Genomic DNA, 27161 nt, shown 5'->3' on the forward strand with positions numbered 1-27161 from the left:
AACGTCCCAATGCAACTCAGGCTATGAGGGACGCCGCAGTGAAGGGCTCCGGAAATTTCGGACACCTGGCGTTCTTTAACGTGCACTGACATCGCACAATACAGGGGCCTCTAGAATTTCACCTCCATCGAAATTCGGCCGCCGCGGCCGGGATCGAACCCGCGTCTTTCGGGTCAGCAGCCGAGCGCCATAACCACTGAGCCACCGCGGCGGGGTGGCTGTGTTTCGTATTATGGTTGATGCGTATTTTACGGCGCAGTCACTGTTGCAATTGTCCTTGGCGTTGACGGAAAGTTAGCTATACATTTTATTTGCAAGCAAACATCTTTGTTTCATGACTCGAAATATGCTGCTGGGCATTATTAATCGATTACTATGCTTTACGCCCTTTTATTGAGCGCTTGCCAGAAACAGCGGATGCGCCAAGTCCAGATGCTGGGAATTTAGATGGTGTGCACGGTATAAATAATACCAGATTAAGCGAAGTCATCCTGCCCCAGATAGAGCCAAAACCCGAAAGCTTTCGAGGAACACAATCCGGGTGCCGTCTATGTTGTAATGAATCAGTACTTGCAAGAGCTAAATCCAGTGATACATAAAGCCCTTTTATTTCAAATCCAGGGCATCGCCATTCTTGCGAACTGTGGTCCGTGATACTGTAAAACTTAGATGGTTCGGTGTTCAAGGAAGCATGCTCTTCGCCTCGGCTTTTTCGATCCGCTACAAACGTAAATTTACATAAAAGAACTGCGGTCTCAGCAGACGAGGAAGAAATAGCCAGAACAGAAAAAAAAAACAATCGATTTTACGTCCCTTTCCATCACATTCGCGCTGTAATTTCTTCAGCATAAACCCTAAAAAACTATTCCGATTGTCCATGCTTGTAGAATCATACGGATGGTCAAATTTATAAAGAAAAAAAAAATGCTCAAAAAGACGAGGGACCACAGGAAGGGAACCCATGGGCGTTGATTTGGCATTAATGCTGTTGTTATGTTATGTTGAGCTTAATGACAGATAGGCAGCTAAGACTATCATGTGCCAAGCACAAGGTATGGGAAAAAGTCTTCTGCAGAATTTTATAAAAATGCGAAAAGTGATTGGTGGTGTCACCATCATCATCATAATCAGCCTGACTACGCCCACTGCAGGGCAAAGGCCTCTCCCATGTCTCTCCAATTAACCCTGTCCTTCGCCAGTTGCGGCCACCATATTCCCGCAAAATTCTTAGTCTCATCCGCCCCCCTAATTTTGTGCCGCCCCCTGCTACGCTTGCCTTCTCTTTGTATCCACTCCGTTACCCTTAAGGACCAGGGGTTATCTTGCCTTCGCATTACATGCCCTGCCCAAGCCCACTTCTTCCTCTTCATTTCAACTAGGATGGCATTAAGCCGCGTTTGTTCTCTCACCCACTCCGCCCGCTTCCGATCTCTTAACGTTACACCTATAATTTATCTTTCCATTGCTCTCTGCGTTGTCCTTAACTTAAGCTGAACCCTCCTTGTTAGCCTCCACGTTTCTGCCCCATAGGTGAGTACCGGTAAGAAACAGCTGTTGTATACTTTTCTCTTGAGGGATATTGGCAAACTGCCATTCATGACCTGAGAGAACCTGCCATATGCGCTCCACCCCATTCTTATTCTTCTAGTTATTTCCCTCTCAAGATCCGGATCAATTGTCACTACCGTCCCTAAATAGACATATTCCCTTACTACTTATCGCACCGCGCCACCAATTGCGAACTGCTGCTCTTTTGCTAGTGATGACAAAAGAAATACATTTATAAAATGACTTCTAATAATAATGATATTTCGCTGCTTGACAAAGCCAGCTACGTTGGTCGTAATAATATGACCAACATAACGTGAAATCCGGGGTGAAAGCTGTGGTTTCGCGAAAGCGAAATATCCACGGAACTGCGGATATTTCGGGGATATAGCTGAAATGCAGAGCGCTGGAAGAAAGACGCAGTATTCTCTGTGGGGAGGGTGCGGTCACCCCGGTCAGCCGAAGAACGAGAGAGGGAAGAGGGGAGGAAAGGTACGGTTTTCGGAGGGGTCCCTTAAGGGGAGGGGGGGGGGGGGGGGTAGTTCGCCCTCTCCGCATAGCCAGCCACACAGCCAGGCAGCTAGCGAGCTAACCCTAGCGCACTTTCGCTAATTGTCGGCCTTGAGTAAATCAGTATTCCCGGAGCGATCCGCTGGGGTCGGCCCGCTGCCGGCTTGATTGTAATTCAGCGGACGCAATGCCCCTACGCTGCTGCTCTAACTCTGCACTTTCGTGCCTAAACCACCACCGCGTGGGCGTCCAGGGATAACAAGAAAAAGAGCAACACAAAAAAAAAACAAAGAAGAATGAACAACGAGGGAGAGCGAAACGGGGAAGGAGAGAAGGGCGCGCTGAACTCAACCTATGAGCGAATCGCTGAGAGATAACACAGGGAAGCAACGCACAATCCCACGTTTCAATTCAGCTGCGAGGTGTATAGGCCTGTGTCTCTAGGCCACCTATAGGCACTACAGACTCAGGGGCACTGCATCTGTTTACACTATTTGTGTGTCGCTTTGTTTGTCACTCTTTGTGGTAAGCAAAAGGGCCAAGTTCATCCAGTGTACAGCACTGGTCAGCGTGTTAAGGATGGAGGAAAAAATAAAATACTAGATGCTCAACAGAGCGCAGCGACAACTGTGCCACATAAAGGATGACCGGCTGACGCTTTCCGCTTTGCGATTTCAGTTGCACCGCGCAGTGCGGTACTGATTCATGGTGGTTGCATTCCTGAGTGATGGTGCTCGTAGTGGGATGAACACTGTTTTCTTCATGGCGTGTTGCTAATAGCACCGAGGTAGTCTAAGCACGTTCACGCGGGAACATGCCGTTTTCGACGTCTAGAAAACTGGGTGAGGCCTTGCAGTGCTGTATAAAAAAAAAAAGGCAATAATGCCCGAAAGTGTTACTCGTTTGTTTTACGGCGCGTGGCATGGCACCGGTGTTATTATGCACATGAACAGAATACGGCAATAAAGCAAGGTAATGTTGCACTGCAGGCACCGAAGCATGGAGATGGGGACATTATGCGCACACAGCTATCTTTTTGTGCTGAAAAGGGTGCTCCGTGCGAACGCAGACTGTAAAACCAATGTTCGACACTCACATGCGCACATTACAAGCTCAGGTGGGACACTCAAATGCCTTTTGCTCCTTATTCCTCTTTAAATTTGAGCTGTTAAGCACTCATTTTCCTTGTTGAGGAAATGTTCAGTAGCGCATGATGTGCGCTGACATGAATATACACCAAAAAAAAATAAAAGCATCTTCGTACTGCATGAACTGTATTCTGTGTGTAACAGTGAGAACCAGAGTTCAGTTGTGCACTTAATACTGATGTCGACAGCACCAAGACGTGTCCGGAATTCGTTGACGCTAAGATGTGGTAGACCTCTTTCGACAATGCGTGACTGTCCTGACAAAAACAAGTAAAATAGAACGACTGAATCAGGATTATGTGGGTTACAAGGTGCTTGAATGGCGACGGAAATCCACATGCATCAGGTTAAGTACATGTGGTTTATGGTTTATGGGGTTTAACGTCCCAAAGCGACTCAGGCTATGAGAGACGCCGTAGTGGAGGGCTCCGGAAATTTCGACCACCTGGGGTTCTTTAACGTGCACTGACATCGCACAGTACACGGGCCTCTAGAATTTCTCCTCCAAAGAAATTCTAGCCGCCGCGGCCGGGATCGAACCCGCGTCTTTCGGGTCAGCAGCCGAGCACCATAACCACTGAGCCACCGCGGCGGCCGGTTAAGTACATGTATTTCCTCATAAACCACACAACATAAACCACGATCGCCGGGGTATTCACATGACGTAATCGGCCTCTGATGCCGCACGCCTAATGCCTAACTACTCACATATCTTAACATCGTATGTGAAAAGACTGGTCGGCAACTTCCACCAAATTGCGAGCACTTCACTCAGCTTTTCGCGTAATATAACAAAAAAAGAACAGCGCATTTTCTTTCTTACTGTATCTGTTGACCTGTACCCATGGTGTTGTCGTGCCGGCGCCTGGCCAAGTGAATGTGGCTCTCTGTTGAGCTACCTTCGCCTGTCGGCCATTGGCGGGTGCCGCATGAGAGAGTTCGTTCGAGACGTCGTCAAATACGTGAGGTCGCTTCCACCCACGCTCTTGAGAACACAAACGCACGCTACGAAAAATGTAGAGAAAGGACACATTCACACTCGCTGCAAAAGTGGCGCGGCAGGTCGAACCACAGCGCGCGTCTTCTCTCTGAATGGGTGCCGCAGTGAATGCGAGAGGAGCTTCAAGCGAGGGAGGGAAATGAACGTAGAGGCAGGAACGGAGAACGCAGAACCGTGAAGTGTTTCCTCCCAGCAGAGTCTCATCCTACACGCACGAGCACGACAAAGGGCTGGGGTGCTTCAAGTTTATACTTTCCGGTTCAATGAATGGACTCTGAAGCTTCGTAAATGCTCCGGTCGCTCGCGCGAGCGGACCGAGAACTCTTTCAGCGCGGGGGTGGTTTTTGACGCGGAGATCACGCCCACAAAAGTAAGGGTGCCGAAACGTCGCTGTAAGTTTGCCGCAAAGACCTGTGGGAACGGAACCCTTCCCGCTGTGTTGAGCACAGACAATGGACACGATGGAGAAAGCGTAGTAGTGGACCCCCTGTTTAGACTCCGCCCAAGTGCTGGAAAGCAAAGATGCGAAGATTCAAGAGCGGCAAAACGCTCCCAACGTTTTAAAGGGTTAGAGTGTGTATGCCAAACATGGCGGACACAAGTTTGGGTTCAATAAACTCTTTGTGAAAGAACTCGTGCGGCTGACAGGTAAAAATAACACGGTTCAAACGCGTTCGTAGCTGCGAGAAAAGTGTCAGGAGTGATGGTCATATTTTGTACCAGCCTTTTCAATGTGTGTATATGTATGTGTGTGTATATATACTTATATATTATATATATAGCAGACAAAGAAAGGGAAATGAGGGGCTCGTTACGCATATACAGGAGATTTTTTATTTATTTATTATCTGGTGTTGATAAATTGAGATTATTAGTGAATATTTTATCGCTTAAAGGTAACAGAAGAAAAAAGCAGAACAAAAAAACAGCCACACGCCGGTGGTGGGAACCGACCACATGACCTCAGAATTAATCGTCCGGTGCTCTACCAACTGTGCTACGGCGAAGGCTGTCAAATCTTTTGCTGATGTATATGCTTTGTCTCCGATATCAACCGCCGCTCATGTTTTGAGTTTGTGGGAACAGTTTGAAACGTAGCTAAGCGGTAGTTATGGTTATTTCAAGAAGACGCATGATTTCAGTTCCTCCGAAAGGTTCTTCACAGTCTGCACGATAACAGTGAATGCGCTTAATACACGCTTACAAGTATGGACTGGGAGCAGCTTTCAGTCCTTGCTTCGAGTTATTTGCAGTAATTAAAGGCTCTAACTTGCGTTTGCTTGTTATGTTTTGGTAGAATAACCATACCTTCTTCAGCACCATTAATAATACACCAAAATTACAATGGCGGTATTCTCAAAAGGAATCCGTAACACCTACGGCTGCGATCATTAACTTTCAATAAAACAAAGTATTTCAAGTTGTTTTAGTACACACGTTCTGCTTCTTTGTCTCCCATTACTTGGCCAACCTAACTTCGTGTCCAAGCATAAGCAGAAAAAAAATGAAAAAGTTACTTCTGGTGCTCTGACACTACGCTACCACAGAATGCGCGGGGTGATACACTCTCCTGGAAGCCAAGAATAAAACAAATTTCAAATCTCTCCTCAGTACCTCGCGGACTGAGCTTGCCTCTCGCCATAGGTCCACTGCTCAGAAGCTTATTAAGTGCGTGTACGCCATTGGTAGAGCGCTGCTCTTTACACAAGTGAAAGTGAACTCGACAAAGGCGTAAATCAAACACGCCGCACATTTCTTCCCCTTCCCGCGCTCACCGCTCCAACTTCTTTTTTCGCTCTTCGCGACTAGCACTCTCGTCATCTCCTGTGTCCCTTCTCTTCTTATCTCTAGCACGGCCGACCAGCGTATTGGATCCGGGCCACGCGCAGCGAAACGAACACGCTACACACCAGTAACAGGCACACAAAGAAAAGAGAGCTGCAACCTCACAGTCTCTCAGACGCACGCACAGCTAGGAGAGACATTGCTCGAAGAAGAGGCACTACTCCGGAGAAGGATTTTGATTGGTGGTGGTTGCCGACCAATCATATTTCGCCCTTATGCATCCGTCTTTCAGACGGAGAAAGAAAGAAATAGAGCGCAGAGCGCCAAAGCTATAGCGCGGGAAAAACAACAGCGTAAAAGACGCGCGAGAAGATAGAAAGAAGGGAGGGAAAGAATGCGAAATAAGAAAACGGGAAGATGGTGGTAAGAAAGCGAGCAGCGGAGAAAGGGTGGAGGGGAGAGGGGGATAGAACAGGGGCTAAACGGAAGGAAGAGAGGAGATCGACATGCGTCAGAAGCGTCGAGAGCGGCTCAGAAGAAACGCCGCCACCCGCCTCGTCTGGAGGAAAGGACTCTCGGAAAGTCTTCCAACACGCGCGGTGCTGCGGATCGTGGTGGCTGCGGCATCGGCGCAGCTCGGCTCGACGCGGTATTTTGCTGCGGTTGTTCGCTTGGTCTCTTCGTTACCGTAGCTGTGCTGCTGCCGATGAAGACGCCGCCCTCCATAGCAAAGTTTTTCGCGTCTCATACTACATTTGGCGTCGCTTCTTTTCCTCTTGACTTTGTCGCTTGATCTTGGTGCGTATTGCGGCAACCAAGCGGCGGCCTCGGTCAGAGAAGCAAAGGGGCGCCGGCAAAGCCGAAGCCGTCATCTGCAACCGAGTACCGCCGCCGGAAGAAAGAAAAAAGAACTATAGATTAGAAGGAAGGGATGAGGGGGCGGGTGAAATATTAGCTCACGCCTCCCGTACATGCCGAAGTTCGCCTCAACCTTCGCCGACTTGACGCAACGCGCAGCAAAACGGCGTGTCAGAAACAGTGAGCACTTTTACCCATGCGAAGAGGAGGAAAAGAAGCCGCGCTTGGGGGGAAATGACACTTTCGGTTTTATAGACCATGCGCCTCTCCACGGGCTCACGCGAAGTTCCTCTGTTTTATGGTATATCTCGCGCGAGAAAATTAAGGAGCCCAGCCCTTAAAGACACTTTGCAAGATTTTTATACAAAAGTCGATTAGACAGCACGTAATTCATGCTATATTCTCAAGTCTGCGGCATTGGTAGCCGTCCAAATATTTGAGAGCAGACACTTTTCGCATTTCAGTCAATTCGCTTCCCTGCACGGTGCGACTGTCACACGCCCCGTCCTCTATCAAACGCTATAGATGGGTTGCTTTATTATTTAAATTTTTTTCAGCGACCAGGTGTTTACGTCGAGGAAGGTAAAGACATTTTTCTACTAGAGATGTTAAACAGTTTCTAACGACGCAATTTGAGGTGTTCGGCTTCACCTCAACAAGAGACATTGAGAGGCGAAGCCTGCTTGCAGTAAATCAAAGGTAAATCAAATAGTTAAATCAAAGGCGCAGACCCGCCGCGGTGGCTCAGTGGTTAGAGCACTCGACTACTGATCCGGAGTTCCAGAGTTCGAACCCGGCCGCGGTGGTCGCGTTTCGATGGAGGCGAAACGTAAAATAGGCTCGTGTGCTGTGCGATTTCAGTGCACGTTAAGGATCCCCAGGTAGTCGAACTTATTCCGTAGCCCTCCACTAGGCACCTCTTTCTTCCCTTCTTCTCTCACTCCTTCCTTTATCCCTTTCTGTACGGCGCGGCTCAGGTGTCCACCAATCTGAGACAGATACTGCGGTATTTTGCTTTCCTCAAAAAAAAAAAAATCCTCAATTTTTCGCAGTGAGCGCATTGCGTAAAAACGGCTTTCATGACAGGCTTCTTGGACGGCTGGTCGTGCGGCAAACGGAGATTAGATGACAACGAGGGAACAATGAACGAAGAAGGGTATTGCGAGAACTTTAGAATATCGCTAAATGGTGACACCGCTTAAGCGAAATGCAAAGTTGTTACGGCGCAAGTGTTCGAAAACAGAAGAAAGGACAGTAGGTACTTAAAAATAAAAAATCCCACAACAGGTAAGGCAGAGACAAAAATACTCATACCGCTTACTACGGTAGCCCGGCACCAGTGTGTACATAGTGTAGATAAAGCACAAAAATAAAAGCAAACGTAAAGGGGAGCTTTCTCAATCATAAAACTGAACTTAGTACATCGAGCTCGCTTCCCACTACACGCGCTTTCCATAAAGCATCACTTTAGTATTTGTCGAAGAGCGTCTGGAAAACGAACTGTCTGCTCTCGATGTCAAACCCTTGCTTTTAGAAGACTGGTGACAGCAAAACATTGATTTATACGTCCACTATCAACGCTAACAGAACATCCGGCAATGTTTAACCTTTTCTGCGAATAACTCATGAAGCCACACAAGGTAAATTCAATGCTTACCGAGTATGCTGGCGTTCGTATTCGTGTGCTTAATGCTGTAGCTGAAGTGGTAAAAGAGGATGACAGAAAAGTGTCCTATGAGCATGTCGTTAATTTCCCTAATATTGATCTTTTCCACTCAAGCCCCATGTTTTGCTTGCTTATTTCTAAGGGTCTGCGCCCTGGTTTCGAAAGAAATGAAGTATTATAGGAAACGTAATAATGACAGATGGCAAGAAAACAAAGCCCGTCCCACAAAAGTATTAGGAAAAAAATGCAAAAAATGCGATAATCAAACAAACACATCAGCGCACAACGCGCTAGTCGTCTGATCTATAAAAGAATGAAAATAAAGAAACATTATGACACGTTATAACACTAAAACGTGCGAGGATCCTACATTGTGCTGGAGGAAAAATAAAATGATGAGAACGCCTTGAAAGCGGCTCCAAAGCAACACTGAAAAAGTTCTCCTATTTCTGAGCCTCATCCATATGTATGCTATGGAAATGAAGCAGCTGTAAACAGGGACGTTCTCTTCCTGGTCCCTCCTCCCCCTCCTTCTCTCTCTTTTCCAAGCGCTCGCCTCTTCGTGCCATGTTGAGTTTTTTATTTGCAGTTTGGCTGGAAACGATTCTGGTAAAAATAAAATAAAAAACGTCTCCGGAAGAAAAGGCAACCTTTAAGTTGGAATAGCGCTAACCTAAAAAAATAATAACGAGCAGTAATCATTAAGTAAAAGCTTCATTCATTAAATCACACAGTCGGCTGACATATAAAACTGAATAGCTGAATATGTTATTTTAAGATACGAATTCAGCAGCTTTTGTGCGTAAGACTAAAAAAAAAATGTATTCCTGTTGTTCAAAAGAGCCGAAAATATAAATAGAGCCTTTAGATTCGGCGTGGGCATGCTAGCATTCTTATAATAAAGAGAGAGATATACGTTAGACATTTTTAATGTTAGTTTCCTTTTTTTCCATCAAAAGAAGAATATAATTATTGGTGGGTACAGCCGAAATAACAAGACGCAGACACAGAAAGGAACACGTAGAAGGTCAAAGGTGTGGTTTATAATATCCCTCTGGCTTGTGGCAAACAATATATAGGGCAGACGGGAAGGTGCCTTAATGATAGGATAAGGGAACATGCATCATCGCTATCAGGTGCCCCAAGCAGCAATCTAGCCCTGCATTGCAGAGATTGTAAAGAAAACAAAAAAGGAAAAAAAGTGCGCAAGTGTGAGCCCAAGTTGCATGAAGTTCAAGTCATGAAAAGGTTTGCAGACCAAGTGACACGTGAGATCCTGGAGGCATTGGCGATACGGGAAACAGGACAGCGGTGCGTTAGTACACCATCAATCTCTCTATCAAGAAAAGAAATTTCCTTCTTGAACGAACCCCCACGGGAGATAAAAGCAAGATCTTTTTGACAAGGAAACAAAAAGCGCGGGTTTTCCAATAAAATTTTAGTTGACAGTCAGCTTCGTCTACGTTCTACGTGTTCCTTTCTGTGTCTGCGTCTTGTTATTTCGGCTGTACCCACCAAGAATTATGAACCAACTAGCTCAGTTTTCTACTCTTTTAAAGAATATAATTAAGCTAATTTTGACAGCCGCAACGATCAGGGATTACGTATGACATGCCGTCTATATACCGCTTCTTGCGAATGCAAATCTGAACTGTCACTGTAGTGTGTGCCTTATTATAAACAGGAACAATGGATCATATACCAAAGCACTGCATAAAGCGTCAGATCCCAGAAAATAACATCAATTACAATCGATAAGCGCGGTTCATTTCTTCAGTGTCTGCTTCCACTCAATCATTAAAGCAGTGACCTTTCGAGCGAACACGAAGAGATATCATTGTAATAGCTGTGGAGACGCGTAAATAACAGTTAAAATCTATCCTACTTCTGACAAGATTGCTAGTTCTGTCGAAAGGAAACATTCTCTATCCTTTTCGCTGCAATTTACTATCTCACTCATTGTGGATGCTGTCAGTCTGTCAATCCTAACACGGACAAGGTGTAAGTAATCTCTTTATTAAGACCCCTTCCGACCACAACATGGATAATCTCTTTCGTGGCTTCAAATAGGGGCGTCAACGCACCATGAATTATGCATGCGACACAGATTTCGTCATTCAGGTCAGCCCGACAGGTCGCTTAAAACGTTTCCGCTCCTGAATGCCAAATGAAAGTTTTACGGGAAAGCGAACCGGGTACTACTGCGGCGCCTGTGGCTTCATGTGTTACGAACTGCCCTCGTAACCCCTGCCTAGAAGCTACTTTCATGCAGGTGTAGCCTTCTTTTCGTTGTAGGTATTGCCTTCTACGTATTTTTCTTTCTCTACAGTCGATAGCTTCGCTTCAATTCTTTCCGCGTATGCTTAATGAAATGCGTACCGCGAACATTTTGTACCATTCAACCTTTCAACTTGATTTTCACGCATATTAGAATATTAAATACACTTTAAGAATAACCTGTCCCACCACGAAAACTGCAAGAAGGCAAATATTTGTAGCTATGTTTCTTAACTTACCTTTCTATTCATTTCACATTTCATGACAACCACGTTCAGGAAAGGGTACGACGCACCCTAATGTGATATGCGATCCAGCGTGCTTACAAACAGGCAAAGTTTCCTTCATAAAGCTTGTGCTGCATTACTTCAAGAGTAAAGCAAAAAAAATGGCAAAAAACATAGAATAAAGGTGCAAAATCTAAACGTTTCATCAATAAAGAAACCGCCGTCTTTTACTATATAGCACGTATGCAACGGTCTTGTTACGCGGGGCATGCTCAAGGCGTGGGGGTGAAATCCCTCCACCGTGTGCTGTGCCGTGCCCCAGCACACACGCACGCTTGTAACGCAAAAGAGAACCCTTCTCTTTCATATGCACATTAGGTAGTTCATATACTAGCACTCGCACATACGAGCCCGGTGGTCTGCACGCCGCGGTGTAGCCCAAAAACGCTCACCGTGCCAGCCGCCATACGAAGCTACGGACGCACACAACGCGTTATGCACGCTCAAAGGTTCTTGCTTTCACACGTGACATATGAGTGCATGGTGTTGTTGCCGTTTCTCGCACGGCTATTTCTGCTGGCACGGCTTGCTTCTGTTTAGTTTCTTTCTTTTTGTTTGCTTGGTCTGACGTCTGCGCAGGCTTCGAACGAGCGAACGGAAGGAACAAACCAGACAGCAACCAACCGGCGTGGAGCGGAACGTATCGTGTGCAAAGCAGCCCCTCCCTCTTTATCCACTCTCCTCCCCCCTCCGCTCTCCCCCCCCCCCTCTCCCCCTCTCCGCAGGCAAACGCACACACATGTACGTATTTCACCCCCCCCCCCCCCCCCCCCGCGGTTTTCGCTTTTGGCGAGACAGAAACGATTAGAACTCTATCATGAACTGGCGATTGATTCACTGCGACAAACGCGACAACGCAGGGGGGAAGGGGAAGGATGTTCCTTTATGCTTTATGCCTTCGCGCGCAATGTGTATACGTATACCAACTGCCGTTTCGTCTGCGCGCACTGTGGAGTACAAAGAAATGGGGGGGGGGGGGGGGGGGGGGGGGGGGGGAGCTTGGAGCGGTATATGAAAGCGGGCTGCGCCGACGGAACAGACGTTGGCTGCTTAGCATCAAAATGGTGTCGACAAACGTCGCGTTGAACGCTATACGCCCCAGTGTCAGCGTTACGGAGGTAGGTAGGGCAGGGATGGATGCCGTGGAAGGGAAGGAGGCGGCGACGCCTTTCGCAAACAGCTCGCTGCAGGAGAAGGATAGGTGCGCGGCGTTCACAAAAGAGGCGGCTGCAGGCAACGAACGCGTCGCGCTTCGCGAGTCTCGCCTCCCGCTGTGGAGTACGGGAAGAAGGAAGGAGGGGAGAGATGGGTGGGAGAAGAACACTGGTGCACAGTGGGGGGCTAGAAAAACGCATAACCGCAGCGAATTTTAATCCGCGGTTTCGGGCCTACGCCGCGGCGAGTCCATATAGTAGTCGTGGCTCCGATTCACTGCTTGTATGCATGGCTTCCGAACGCAACTCCCGTACACCCTCTCCATTCCCGCTCCGGAGAATTCTCGCAAAGGACGAGGACACAGAGGGGAGGGGTGATGGCAGGGAGAGAGGGGGAAGCGAAAGCTCGGCACAGTTTAAACCACGCCCCAGAAGTATGTACGAGACATTCGCAGCGTTCGTCTCTCCTTTTCCTTCTCCTGTTCGCCGTATTATGCAGCATGTAATTATTTTTGGTAATTATCCTTTCAGCGAATTTGATGATAACAATGTGGGCAATATTGCACCCTGTTTTTGCGCAACAGAGGAAGTGGGAGCTGTGTTTCTTCTAACAAGAAAATAACGAAGGTAGTAGTAGTACAAGACCTTTATTCGGCCATAATTTACAGGCCGAGCATGTCGACCGCCTAGGCGACCAGAAGTCGCTGTTCTTCCTCCCCTTCAGCGCCAAGCCAGTCGAGCCAGGTGGTGATGGATAAAGAAGGTGGGGGTAGGAACCCAACTGCTGGGCAGCCGGGCAATAGAAGAGGCAATGGGCCAGGTCCGCATAGATACAGGGGCAGTTGGGACAGGAAGGGTCCGACCGACAGCGATAGAGAAAGAGGCGAGACGGGGTGATAACTGCATTCATTTGGATGTGCCGAAGAAGGCGAGCCTCCGGCACAATGAGTGATGGATGAGGGGGAGTGTAAAGGCGTAACCTCGAGCTCCGCCTAGACTAACGAGGGTAAAAACAAAGGATGAAAAAGTAATAATTGAGTAAACTAACTTCTAACCTTTCTTTCTCCCTGTCTCTCTCTCTGCTTGATTTTACTTCTTCGTTTAATAGTTCTGGCTGAAGCAGTTCTTTATGCATTTAAAGAAATGGTGAAAAAATCAAATATTAAGAAAAAATCAGAAACAAGATTGAGAAAGTGCCGCTGAGGTGTACAGAAAAAACTCCTGCAACGCATAGCCTACAATTAGTGACTCTTTTCTATTCAAACATGCGCGGAAAACAACAAACGAACACTGTTAAATAAAAAGCAAAACAATCACAAGTGCCCGGCCAGCGAGAAAGGTTACAGTCGGTAAGCGTAGCAGAGAGTGTGAGAGGTTACAAGTTGGTACGGTGCCTTAGGGAGGAGGTCGGTGTGCTTTAGGGGCGTGAGGAAGAGGGTAGAAGGTCAGACGCAAAGCGGCCACACAGAAGTAGCCAGGCAGAAAAACGACTGAAATTTGATAGCCATACAGAGAGAGCAGAGAGGGGGGAAGAGAAAGACAGGCTTGAAGTGGCAGGTACCGCACCCACCACGTGGCCGAAGCGTTTTGGGGGCGCTTGCGAACAAGTAGTGGCTATCGGTTTCCAAGAGCCCTCTCCCCGCTCCTCAAGAGAACTGGCAAGAGGGACGAAGTGTCCAGCTCCTTTCTCCTCTGCGGTTCTTTTCGAATGTAAATACAGGGCGGAAGAAGCGCGTCTTGTCGTTCTCGCTCCTTCACAGCGTCTTGTTCAAATCGAAGAAGCCGCCCAAGATTGTCTGACCTCAAGAAAATTTTGCATACGCTTTCAATTGCGTACCGCCGCTTCACGGCTGGCGTTACCTGACAAGCTTACGGTCTTCAAGCAGAGCTTGTCGAGCGGTTTACCGCAGCGTGCAGACTTATTTATTTGTTTTTCTCAATGCGTGAACTGAACAAAATAAAAAAGGTGGGTTGGGAGTGTTTGGGCGCATGTTCTGTGAGGTCGCACTTTTCTTTAATGCGACGTGAAGAATGCGGTCTGCTTGTAGAAATTCGTATATAGGCTCCCGCACCACTTGCTTTTCTTTACAGTCACCTTATTATACACGCAAAAAAAAAAAAATGCTGAAATGCGCACGAAATAAACGGCTGAATCAGACCCAGTGGACTTGCGATGGTATGGTAACAGCTGCATTGGGTTCCGGCATCCGAAATCCGCGCTTGACCCGCTCTGATCGCAGCCATTGTTATGCTGATGACTGGTCTGCTCGCATTTGCACGTCTAGCCCGCGTCTAATGTATTCTCCCGCCACAACCGGCGTGCCTGCGGCCCACAAAACTGTGAAGAATTCAGGTGACGAATTCAGGAAATGAAAAGGAGCTTTGCAGCCCCTACGTGTTTGCGGTATGCTAGCGTCTTTTTTTGCTTTCTTTTTCAGCGGGTGTTAAGTACATGTGACAAGAGACAGCTACGCCCTTATTCCTGGAAGTGGCTCTTGTGGCGCAGACAGTATATTGGTATCGGAAGACTTGTCCAGGTAGCTTCGGACCCATGCCACTTCAGCCTTCATCTTTGTAAACTCGAGGTGAAAACTGAGACTTCAGAACTGGGGTGTACTATACTTAGAGTACTGGAAACGTTACAATTCTAAAACACTTTTGACGATTGGCACATAAGCGTGGATTATTCATTAATGAAAATGTAACAAATAAAAGAAAAATACAGGTTGTTCCAGGAAATAACGCTCGGCATTGTTTCATGTTCAATGTTTCATCGAGGCAAGAATGCGAGAAAGAAAGCCTTTAATTTGTGTACCAAAAGGAGACTAATAAATGATGATCATTACAATGATGATGATGATGATTTCTTGCCGTGAAGCTGCTTACCACTGCGGCTGTACTACTGAGCTGAGTTTCTTTCCACAACGAAGCCTAAACTTTCTCTACTTTCTGGCATCTTGCTTAATGAAGCATTAATTTTACGGGTTGTTTACAGATAAGTCTATCTGCTACATTATTAGGCTGGAAACGCCATATTGTATACACTGATACAATGTCGCAAGTCTACTGGTGATGCTCAAGTTCGGAACAGAAATTTATTTCTTGATACTTCTGATGCTTCCTGAGTCCGTTGAACGCAAAGGGAAGAACTGCTGATCGGCAATGGCAATATAACGTTAAACATAAGGCAAAATCACACCAATTTCCGTTATTAGCCTACCAAAAACTGTGCGTCTTGTCCTAGTACTCATGGCGATCATCCTTTTTTCTTTCTGATTTCTTTCCATCTTTTTTTTTTTGAGAGAGAGAGAGAGAGAGAGAGAGGGAAGTGTAGCAAGGCCTACATGCTTTGGGCGAAGCATGGTGGCGCGGTGTGTTCGATCTGAACAACAGAAGCAAAAACGTCACACACTGCCAGAGTCTTGCGAACCACAGAAAGTTGATATCGGTAACAGGAGGGACGGAGGTACAGGGGGTAGACGATGGAAGGAGGAGTGTCCGGGGGGTCCACACAGGGTGGAGTAGTAGTATAGTGCGGCGGCTGTCACTGACGGCGAAACAGATGGCGGTGCGCGACACACGCGCCCACTCCCTATCTCTCTCTCTCCTCCTCTCCTCACTCTCTTTCCTACGTGCCAAACGAGGCACGGCGCGAACGCCCGCCCGCCAGCCGCGACCGACTGCCGTCACCGATCTGCGTGGCGGCGGCGGCGTCGTTGTGGACGCTGGCGACAGGGCGGCAGAGTGCCGCCTCCTCTTCGTCTAATGAGGGGGCCGGACCGCGGGCGAGACCGCATGAAAGATGGCCGCCGCCCGTTCGTCCCGTTCCATGCTCGCGCGCGAGCGCCCATGCTCGGGACTTCTCGTTATTACGGGAACCCCCTCCCCCCTCCCCCCCCCCCCCCCCCCCCCTTCGTCGGACGAGACGACGCCGTTAACGCGAACGACCTCGCGTTTTACCCGCCAGAAGCAGCCTTGCCGACGACGCACAAGCGCGGGAAACTAGGCTGAGTGTAGTCGAGCGATATATACTGGTTCCTTTTTCCATAAACAAGTTGCGAAGAAACTAAAGGCCATTGCTTCGCGCTAGGAATGCTATTTTACCAGCGAACATGTCCCAGTAATAGATAGCGCCTGTCAGTAAAAGATCACTGTTTTCTTTTCTGATGAAGGACATGTCGTCTCCAGTCTGTTCGAAACTCGAGTACCCAGTACGGCGTGGCACCATCGTTTCGGCAAGCACCGTTATATCATGAATTGGAGGTGTTTTGTTATTGGTCACTTCATGCTTAGCGCAGCGGCCATCTTTAGAGTATATTGTTGCTGTTTTTAATTAAAGCGTTCTGGACTGCAGATTTCTCAGTGAACTTTTATTTGTTTATTTTCTTTTATACCATTAGCACTCAGATGTGCTTAAATCATGCCTTGACACCCATCCTTCATATTCATGTGTTATTCCTCGAACTCCATTGCCGCTGCTTTCCTGGAGCAGCGGCTTATGCTCTACCTGCGTTCCCCCAATCAACTCACTCTCAACACTTATGCTTCATCTTAAACGTCTTATGACGTTAATAGACTTAGGGATGTTATTTCTTCCTATTTGCCCCGTTTCTCATTAACCAAGATTTCAAGTTAATCACCACTATGCTTGCATAGTCACATTATTAGAGGGAGGGATTGACTTTCATGAGATTTAGTTCCTGTGGTCACCATACTTACGCATACCCTATTTCCTTTACACAAATAACTTTTGTCGCGCAGCTCTCTAGAATCAACTTCAATTTCTCCATCCTGTTACCTTTCTGGTAATCATATCTTTCGCCTTTCTTATTTCATGAATAATTAAGTGAATGCCCCTGTATTGACTGCTTTTTCTGCTTATCGTGCCGCTCAGATATGCTACTTCACATATTACATTTGCCATAATACGGACAAAACGCTCTGATTCACTCCTTCTGAACCTCTCTCCTCTCGTGCAAAGTATTGGTCGAGGACTTTGCTCCCATGCTTTATAGTGACAATAACTCGCAACGTGACGACATTTGCACGCATTCACTCTTTTTTTTTTTTTTTTGCCGCCTTTCCACGCTACATACATGCACTAATGCTTATCTTTCATGCTGAATTTATCTCACTGGTACCTGTAAATGTTCACTTGCATCTGAAACGTTGTTTCAATCTACGTTGCTCAAGCCACACGGCACACGATAGCGTCATGTTGGAACGCATATGCAGCTAAAGCGAGCACAGGAATACACTCACTTCTTGCGACGAAATGGTGCAGCATTTGAGGCGACGTTTCGTGAAAAGTACGCTCTCCGCAGCTCCATCTGAAATAAAACAAAACCATTTAAAATCTTTGAATCTCAGATGATGTCACGTAACAAAAATGAACATGTTGCGGTCACCGAAGTTTGAGCATGCGATCCAATGTTCCAGATTAATTCCAGTCTGAACTGGAATCCCCCCGCCCCCTCCCCTTTATACGCGAACCCGCAGCGCTCAATGCTAGTAACAAGCGGATTCCTAGGCTGCCGCTGACCAAATAAGCTTGAATAATCCTACGTCCACAAAAAAGGAATAGTTAAGCATTTCACAACTATGTAATGTATACAACACAAAACGCACAGAAGAAATGCAGGGACTTTGGTTACGGCTGGCGCCTTACGTACAGCCTTTGTCAAAAGTTTGGAGCCCAGGGGGTTTGCTTGTGAAGTATACTGTCTGGTTCGTGACGCATCTCCAGCGCTCCAAATTTGCTGAAGGTAAGAAGATTTCTGGTCCTGCCTCCTCCATTGGGTAGGACTACCACGAATGTTACAGGAGTCCCACTGCGAGGCTTAGAAGCAAACCCCCTGGGCTCTAAACTTCTGACAAAGACTGTACATGGTACCTACTTTATTTTAAATCTTTTACATGTATTGACTCCTTCTAAGTCTTTTCACAGGAAGATATCCCACCCGCGCTCTCAACTTTCCACCCATAAATTTCATGGAGCACATAATGTTGCTAATTGAGTTAATAAACACAAAAATTCCCGCTCCAAAAATCTACGCTTAATGTCAAGAATCTGCACTCAAATAAAATTCAGCTTCCATGATTTATTCCCTAAAGCCTTCTATGCAAATAAAGCTGTTAGCATCTCGTCCATAGCTCTGCTTGCACTTAGTGGGTGATATGTTGAGTTACGCATTTTCATCTCATTTCTTGGCGCTTTTATTTCTACGCGTTATAGGGCTGCAAAAAATCGCTCGCCCTTGCTTGCCATCTTTCATATTTATTTCAACCCTTTTCTATCCTTGCCCTTTGCGGCCTCTTTTCCCATTCTTCCAGTGGAGGATAGCAGGCCGAAGCCTCCTCTCGCTAACCTCCCCGCCTTTCCCTCTTATCTCTCTCTCTGCCGCCTGTCGTGAAGAAAATACAGTCGACAGGAAGCGATTTTACGTAGAACACTTGCACTCGCTTTAGTACCGCAATGGCAGGTCGTATTTCGAAACTTTAGTTTGTGACATGTCCTTTAAAGGGAAACTGCATAGGTTTTAGAAATCAACGAGCTTAAGAGGGTCGAATGTTAGAAACTTGCAGGTAAAGCATGAGAAGTGTTTTTGTGCTTGCACTTGAAATAGTGAAGTAATCGCTGATTAAAATCCGGACGCCCTTCAAGCTTCTCCGCAGCGCACAACGCCATGAGGGGGGGGGGGGGCATGATGACGTCATCGAAGGTGTCGGTACATTTCCAACGCACAAACGCCTGCTTTGAAGGAAAAAACCAACGCCCCCGAAGGCAAACCCTGCCGAGAGTTGTTAGGCAGCGTCGAACGAGTCAGGGCAGGATGTGGCTGACGACAGCGGTAATTTGAAATCATACCTTCCGTGACGTCACGCTTAATTTCTCTGCACTCCTCCAGTGCATTGAGGAGAAGCGCAAAAATCAATCGTCGATTACGTCACTATTTTAAATGCTGGTACAAAAACACTTCGCATGTTTTACCTACAGACTATATAGATTTGAATCCTTGAATATCGCAAAATTCCCGAAAAAGTGCTGCAGTTGGCTTTTAATGTCCTTCCGTCATGTTGCGAAAGAAAGAGAAAAAAAAAAGAACCAAGACAGCTCGTCTGCTCAGGTGAAATGCTCTCGGCATCATTCTGTCCATCTTCTTTTCCAGGTTTGTAACCGTTTCACACTGAAAACAATTTGTGTTCACATTGAAAAAATTCTATAGGCAGTCCACATACTAGTAACTTTCTCTGGCCTGTTTACAGAGTTTTTTATCATCATCAGCTGAGTTAGGTCGCCTCCTGGACTCTCGGATTCTTCCACTAATCTCCAGTAAACACTGTCTTTCGACAGCCACGACCCCTTCAGCGCAGCATGTTTCCCATGCTCGGATGTTTCCCTCCCCTTGACCATTTGCCACCCTCCTCTGTGTTTCTCCTCTATTGGTGTCCACTCCGTTAAACCCACAGAGCCCTGGCTGCTTATTTCGCTCTAAGTTGACTAAATATTTTGTTTGCTCATCATTGTCCTTGATCTGCCTCACGTGGAGATAATTATTTGGGCATATGAGCCAACCTGTAATTGTGCAATCCTGCGCTTTTGAGCTGACAAACCACAAGAACACAAGCGTTTTGACATCTTTATGCGTCTACCGCATGCTTGCACATACAAACACGGAGAAGGAATTAGCCACATTGTCCTATTTATTGCGAGCCAAGAAGAGTAACAGCATTTCTCCCTGTAACCGCTGCGTGTCGTCGCTACCGTCTAAAGCAGAGAACAGCCACAGCAAGACTTTGGTTTGAGATGGTGCCGTGAAATAGCTGAAGGAATACAACAGCGCAAGAAAACAAGGACCAGAACACGCAGTGGAAAAAAGAGACGTTATAATAGCTGACAGGGAAGAGTTCGGCGTGATTCTACTAAAGTGTATGCATACGATCAGCAGCCAAATCGCGCATGCAGCCGCTGCAGAGAACGTCCCTCCTTCTCCCCCCCCTCCCCCCCCTTCTTTACGCACATAAACAGCTTTCGCTTGAGCAATTATGAGTGTCCGCCTGGCAACGAAATTATTCGAGCAACGGTGTTCTTTCCTGACCTTTTTCCACTGTGAGCTCCAGGCCTACACGTCCGACCACCTGGTCTCAATTAAAGGCCCGACGAGAGAAGTCACGAACCGAGCAACGGAATGGAACGCGGAAATAGAGAGAGCGATACGGTCGTTACAAGCGCTGGAGTCGAAGAGAAGCGGCTCATTGAACATTCAGGACTCGCACTCCTACAGAGACACTTTCGCGTGAGCGCAGGCAGTGAACGCAAAGAACGCAGAACGTCCAGCGAACGCTAACGAATGCAGTAAAAAAAGATCTGCGATCGTCCAGTCACCGCGTCGCACGACGCGAACCGCAAGTGCGAGTCTCTCACTACAGCCACCACCGTCATAATGCACAAAGCGTTGGCGCCGCAGCAATCAGAAACTGACTGCGGACTCCACGCGCACTCCAGCGGGAATTGCCTCTGCTTGCTCGACACGCGAGATTATAACGTATGTACAGAGGCGAGCCTTCAGACCTCCGCAGGCCACCGCGCTCGCGCGCTTGTAATAACGCCTCTCCACGAGCCTCGCCCAGCGCTGTCTCCTTCTCCGTGTCTCTGTGCACAATTGTGTGACTCGCTTTCACACTCACCCTTCTTCCCCAGCCCCACTCAGGCTTGCTGCCGCCTCTCACACCGCCGCTGTAACGGCGAATCCTCACGGGGGTAAATGTATTCACCGCAGATGTCCGCATATGAATGCGCATCACGATGTAGCGGAGCAAATCGTGCGCACAGCTAGCCCGGCTCCACTACGCATCAGTGTGTACAGCTGAAGGTGCCGCTGGTGCTTCCCCTTCGCTCGTACATTTGTGTCGCCGCTTTGTGTCACAGGTTTGGGTCTTGGTGTGACTGTATCGGGAGCGGAGCTTAATTATTTTAACGACGCCCCGGCATGATTAGAATACCATTAAGGGGAGATCGCCTTTCGATGGAGAACACAAGGGAGGGTAACCGCAGATCGCTTTTGTTTTTGAGGCTACGTTGTTTTTTCTTCCACGTGTGCGCACACCGAGGCTTTTGTTTGGTTCAGGAAGGGACCGTTCTAGGCAAGCTTCTTGCTGGCCGTATGAAGATGGAAACAAAAGAGAAAGATGCACGGACACAAAGGGACCAGCGATTGTTATCTTCTCACTAATTAAGGCAGCCAAGGGGAGAGAGACCGCAATTTGCATCCGATGAACTCACCGACAAAATACGTGGCAGGTGAGAGTTGCCTCTATTTTGTGCTTCTTGTATAGCCATCCAGAAAAGAGCGAGCCACTAGATAATTGTGTTACTAGCGCTGCTGGAGAACTCTCGATTCAATAGTTTTCTTTTTATAGTAAGTGGGATAACATTAACCTTCCTTGTGAAAATTGCAAAGTTCCGAAATAAGGCCACAGTTTGATGCGGATAAGTAACGCAACGCTACGTTGACAAACTGCGCCGGCTTGTAGGCAACTACATCTTTTAAAACATTGCAAACAAGCCGAATAAGATTAAACTTTTAGTTCCACGCATCAGCTTGGAGGCGCCTCCGGTAAAGAATGTACATGTTTGAAACAGAAAGGCGCAAATGGGTCGAGGACAAAAAAGGAACGTGAGGCAACAGGACCAGCGAGAAGTACAGGACAGGCGCTTGTATTGTTGCTTCACGTTCCTTTTTTGTCCTCGACCCATTTGCGCCTTTCTGTTTCAAACATGGCTACGAACCAACCAACTCAAACCAAAGTACTTTTAAAGAATGTACACATGGTGTCTGCATTAAATTCGCCGTGTTTATTGAACCAGAAAGTACTGACGTGCGACATGATGCAGTCTAACAGACATACCCTCTCTGCGTGAAATCGTTTTACGGGCACACCTGGGCGCCAATGTGCTATAGCCCTCAAGTATTCATGTGCTCGACATCAAGCGATGTTATATGATGAATTTTTGTCCGACCAACTTTACTCACGTTTATATCACACCCCAACTTTATTATTGTAGAACGCACTAATAAACTGCAATACGCGCGCAAAGCCAGCGAAGCAGTTCCGTTCGTCCAAGACGGCCGTAATGAGTCCGGAGCGTGTCGTCAACGCCGTACAAGTGCACCCAGAAACTGAGCCGCGTCAGTGTATATAGGTGGTGCTGACTGTATCCACTGCGGACGGTGCGGGCAGGGCACTTTTTTTTCTTATTTATTTTTAAGCCCACACTAATATCTGTATCCACTGCGCTGAAGAAGCACGCGAGCTGCTGCAGTAAGTGGCACAACATAGCTCCAACAGATACAGGTGCCTAGCACTCATTTTCTAGAACAACATAATGGTTTAAAGGAGGCAAATCCTGGATCAAACCCCTGGAAGTCTAGCCCCACATGCTGGAGCGCCGATTTGTCGGATGTGGGCGCGGTGAGGCTGAATAAAAGCAGAAACACCATCGCAAGCTGCACGCAGAGCTTGCCCCATTGCCGCTGCATTGAAGTGTCTTGGTGCGCTTCCCAGTGAACGGCTGGACTTGAATGTTTTCCGTTACAGTGATAACCTTCGTCAAATTTTCAATGCTAATTTGAGGTCTTTAGAGAAGACAACAGAGCGAAGAATCTGCTCTTCCTGCAGCCTCTAGCCATCACTTTCACGCAGGGGCGTTGACTTGAATTCTCGACGCTGAAGTCTGCGGAGCCCGTATGGAGCTCCCGACTCGAACAACGCAGGATGCCCCTAAGCCTTAGCGTTGGGTCTGAGTCATTGTAGAGAAGAAAGCATACCTACACAGGTTGTCGAGAGACATAAGCTGAACGAAGGCTGTCGCCGCCATGCAGCAGTGACACTGCTTGCGAAAATTCAAGATCGTAGTAAGGAGTGCTACTGCTGTTGCAAGCGATGAAGCCAGTGCTCCTGGCGGTGTGTGGTGGCGTCGCTGACAGCAGGTCACCCATCAGCGAAAACACAAAGTGGCGAAGACAGGACCCAGGCAGAGAACCAATCCGCTCAGTGGATGGGTTCACTACATGGTTCCTGGGAAAGTAATGTTGAACAGTCTCGCAAGAGAACAGCGCTTCACAATTGGTAGCGAGGTGCTAGAAGTGGTAAGGGAATACGTCAACTTAGGGCATGTTGTGGCCGCTGATCCGGATCATCAAAGGGAAGTAACCAGAAGAGTAAGAATGGGGTGGAGCGCCTATGGCAGGTTCTCTCAGATCACGAATGGCAGTTTGTCAATATCCCTAAAGAGAAAAGTATACGACAGCTGCATCTTACCGGTACTCACCCATGGAGCAGAAACGTGGAGGCTAACGAAAAGGGTTCAGCTTAAGTTAAGGACAACGTAGCGAGCTATGTAAAGAAAAATGATAGGTGTAACGTTAAGAGAGCGGAAGTGGGCAGAGTGGGTGAGGGAACAAACGCGGGTTAATGATGTCCTAGTGGAAATCAAGAGGGAGAAATGGGCTTGGGCAGGGCATGTAATGCGAAGGCAAGATAAGCGCTGGTCCTTAAGGGTAGCGGAGTGGATACCTAGAGAAGGCAAGCGTCGCAGGGGACGGCAGGAAGTTAGGTGGTCGGATGAGATTAAGAAGTTTGCGGGGATACAGTGGCCGCAGCTGGCAGAGGACTGTGTTAATTGTAGAGACATGGGAGATGCATTAGCCCTGCAGTGGGCGCAGTCAGGTTGATGATGATGATGACAATGATCTGGATCCTGGAACCCATCATTCACTACCTGGAACCCAGCAGCGTAGTGAATGAAACATTATTTCCAGACCACATGTCGCCACATATCCAGAACCCGTGCGGCAAGTAGAGGCAGTCCGGTGTACCGTGCCGTGTAGATGATGTGGACGGAACACGGAACCAACCGTAATGTTCCGTGTCGAATGTGTCCGATCCTCGGATTTTCTTCAGTCAAGAATTTGACAAATATATGATACTTGTCCGCGTCAAATTATATAATCTGGCAGGGCTACCTCATCGTAGCTTTGCGATTTGATAGTTTTGACTAGACACGTCAGATGAAAGTCATATAAATAATTGTGTTGCAAGGGCCGGTGTAGAGCTGCTGGTTCAGAACCTTCTTATATATATATATATATATATATATATATATATATATATATATATATATATATATATATATATATATATATATATATATATATATATATATATAAGAAATGTTCTGAATCAGCAGCTGTACACCGGTCCTTGAAACACAATTATTCATATGAGTTATCATTAACCTTAGATGCGAACTCTGGCAGAATTTATGCATAGCCCATACTTTCGTAAGGCATAGCTTCATGCATATTCAATGGCCCATATGTGAGAAACAAAGAGAAAGAGACAGAACTAAGATGAACGAAGAGAAAAACATGACTTTATCGAAAGAGAACGCCCTCTGTCTGTCCGTATTTCCTTGCGCAAGCGCCGTGTCTCTTAAAAGGGAAACTGAGAACAAACTGAAAGTAACGTGCATTCACAGATTGCCTCACTCTCATGACAAAGACATAAATTGCACTGAAAAGGGAGCTTTAGTAACCTAATGTGCCAGAAAAATTAAATACAAGTGTCACAATCACAGACCGATTTCGTAAGTAAACTATTGTGCGTCGACCTTTTTCATGCGGGTCGTTTTCGGCGTAGATGCCACAAGTTTGAATAGTTTTTACGGGAAAAAGTTTTAAATGGAATTTTCTCAACAATAACTGTCTCTTTTCATTCCACACATACATCAGCACAGCCAGAAATAAATATATATAATTGAGTTCTACTGAGAACTACAGTTAGATGACGCTGTCCTGCAATCATGCTGGAAGATCCGAGTCCGAGTCACCATTCAGACGCACCTCACGCAACAACCAGCGGCTGCCTGTAGTTTAACCTCAACCGAAGCGATTCAGACAGGGTGATAAACGCGCGCAATCAGGGCATAAAAGCTTGAACTCGACTCAGTCGGGGTGTACCGAGAGACTTCTGGCAGTCGGTTCATCTTCGCCCCGTCTCTGCACCAAAGGACTCATGGTGAAGGTGTCTGTGCATTTGTGTGTGCCTTGGATGAGAGAGGGTATGAAGGATGCTGCAGCTGGGAAGCGGCAGTGAACATAGCGAGGCCAGCAAAGCAAGCACTACTGAAGCAGGCTCCCATACAAAACGAGGGAATCGCCCCTTCAGTAGTTGGCTACTGTATCCCTTGGGTTTCGGTTCTCTATCTGCTACCGATGCTTTATGTTTCGGGACAGCGTTCTTCGAGGACCCATGCGCTGTCGTGGAGTGGACGTGTCCGTTATCGAGTGCCACCTTTGTTATACGCTACTCTTCAGCCGGACAAGTCTGGGGAGGAGCTCACAACCGAAACAATTCACAGGGACACCTGATTAGTTTGTGTTGGCAATGCGATAGCGTTAGAAACTGTTGACGCCTTTACAGGAAGGGACGTCACGAGAACGAAATTCACGTCACATCCAGCCAATGGCAAGTATCTCGTCTCGTTACGTCATTTCAATCTAGCCACTGGACGAATTTTGTGAATGAGGACATGTTTTTCAACCGATGAGGCTTCTAATGTTATCGCAATAACAAGCGCACTCAAGCCTTCCACTCAAGACACTGAAAAAAAAAAAAAATCTTCTTGGTATTTCAGTGCGCGCTGCAGTGACGTCGTGCAATTTCCGTGGAAGAATTGAGCAAGCGTATCAGCAAAAAGCTACTGCACAAGCGACGAGAAGAGTGTGTTCCTTACAATGCGGCATTAGTGACCTTGTGTAGGGATCAGCTCTGTAGCGCGCTATGTCATTCCGTATACTCCACAAAATATTATCCTGATCTGGGTTGAAAAAGGCCGCATAGAACTAAGAATTCCAAAAATTTTCGTCCTTCGCGGGCGAAGCAGCAAAAGGGACGTCTGTTACACACCTCACATTAAGATCTGTCGTGAACCATAAAACCTGCATCGGAACCTCCATATTTACGTCCAAGCTGCTATTCATACACAGCACCTGCACTGTGGACACATTCACATCCAGGTGTTGCAGCTCACATCCCGCTTCCACACACTCACAGGTAGGCTGAACCGCACAACTCGCATCTACATCCGACATTCACACCCAAGCTGCACCCCGCACCTCGGATGTGCACATCGCGCTGACGTCCAGGTTGTACCTCCCACCCGGCATCCGTACTCCACACTCACATCCAGGCTGCACTATAGTGCAGCCTGGATATGCATGGGTATACCCATGCATATCCAGGCGGTACCCTACACCCCGCCTCCACACCCCACACATAACCACAGATGGCTCATTCTACCATCTACCCATTCTATCCTTTCCTTGGTCTATTAGGTTCAGATCTACCTGGGCAATATCGACCTTGGTCAGCAGATGATCAGGGAAGTTTTAGTTTGCGACGTACAACGACTCCGACCCGTTCATCGGAGAATGTCCCTCATACAGCTATCGTTCTAAAAGAAGAAGGAAATAAAAAGTAGAATTACCTGGAAAGACTCCCGCGATAAAGAAATTTCGAGCAATTTTTTCGGAAGGTACATATTGTAAGTATTTCAAGATGCACACAGTTGATGGTTCATCCAGTCTATGCGCTATTGTGATGGCACCTCCTGCTAGAGGTGGCCATCGTTTAGGACTGCTTAACGGGTGCGTGTGTGTGTGCCAGGGCGGGTGGGAACTGGGGTTGCTTTCTGAAGCCACGCGTGGACTGGCCAAGAGGTGGTCAAACAATGGTCGCCTCTCATCTCATCGCTCATACCGTAGCCGATACAACCGGCAGCATCGGCAGACCCCCGATCACTCGGAGCCTTCGGTATAGGGAGCACGTGCAGAAGGAAAAAAAAAGGAAGAAAAGGGACAGACA

At 47.3% G+C, this 27161-nt stretch overlaps 1 protein-coding gene across 1 annotated transcript in view; it reads right to left on the minus strand.

Moving 5' to 3' along the window:
• Positions 1 to 27161, minus strand: part of LOC149358821 (uncharacterized) — a 274468-nt gene that overhangs the window by 50412 nt on the left and 196895 nt on the right. Inside the window, exon 4 of the mRNA XM_089570998.1 lies at positions 17496 to 17563. Coding sequence (XP_089427124.1) covers positions 17496 to 17563 — 68 coding nt within the window. The remainder of the gene's footprint in view (positions 1 to 17495; positions 17564 to 27161) is intronic.

Source organism: Amblyomma mixtum, chromosome 2 (assembly GCF_055824585.1).
Source record: "Amblyomma mixtum isolate Tamu chromosome 2, ASM5582458v1, whole genome shotgun sequence".
Classification (NCBI taxonomy): Eukaryota; Metazoa; Arthropoda; class Arachnida; order Ixodida; family Ixodidae; genus Amblyomma; species Amblyomma mixtum.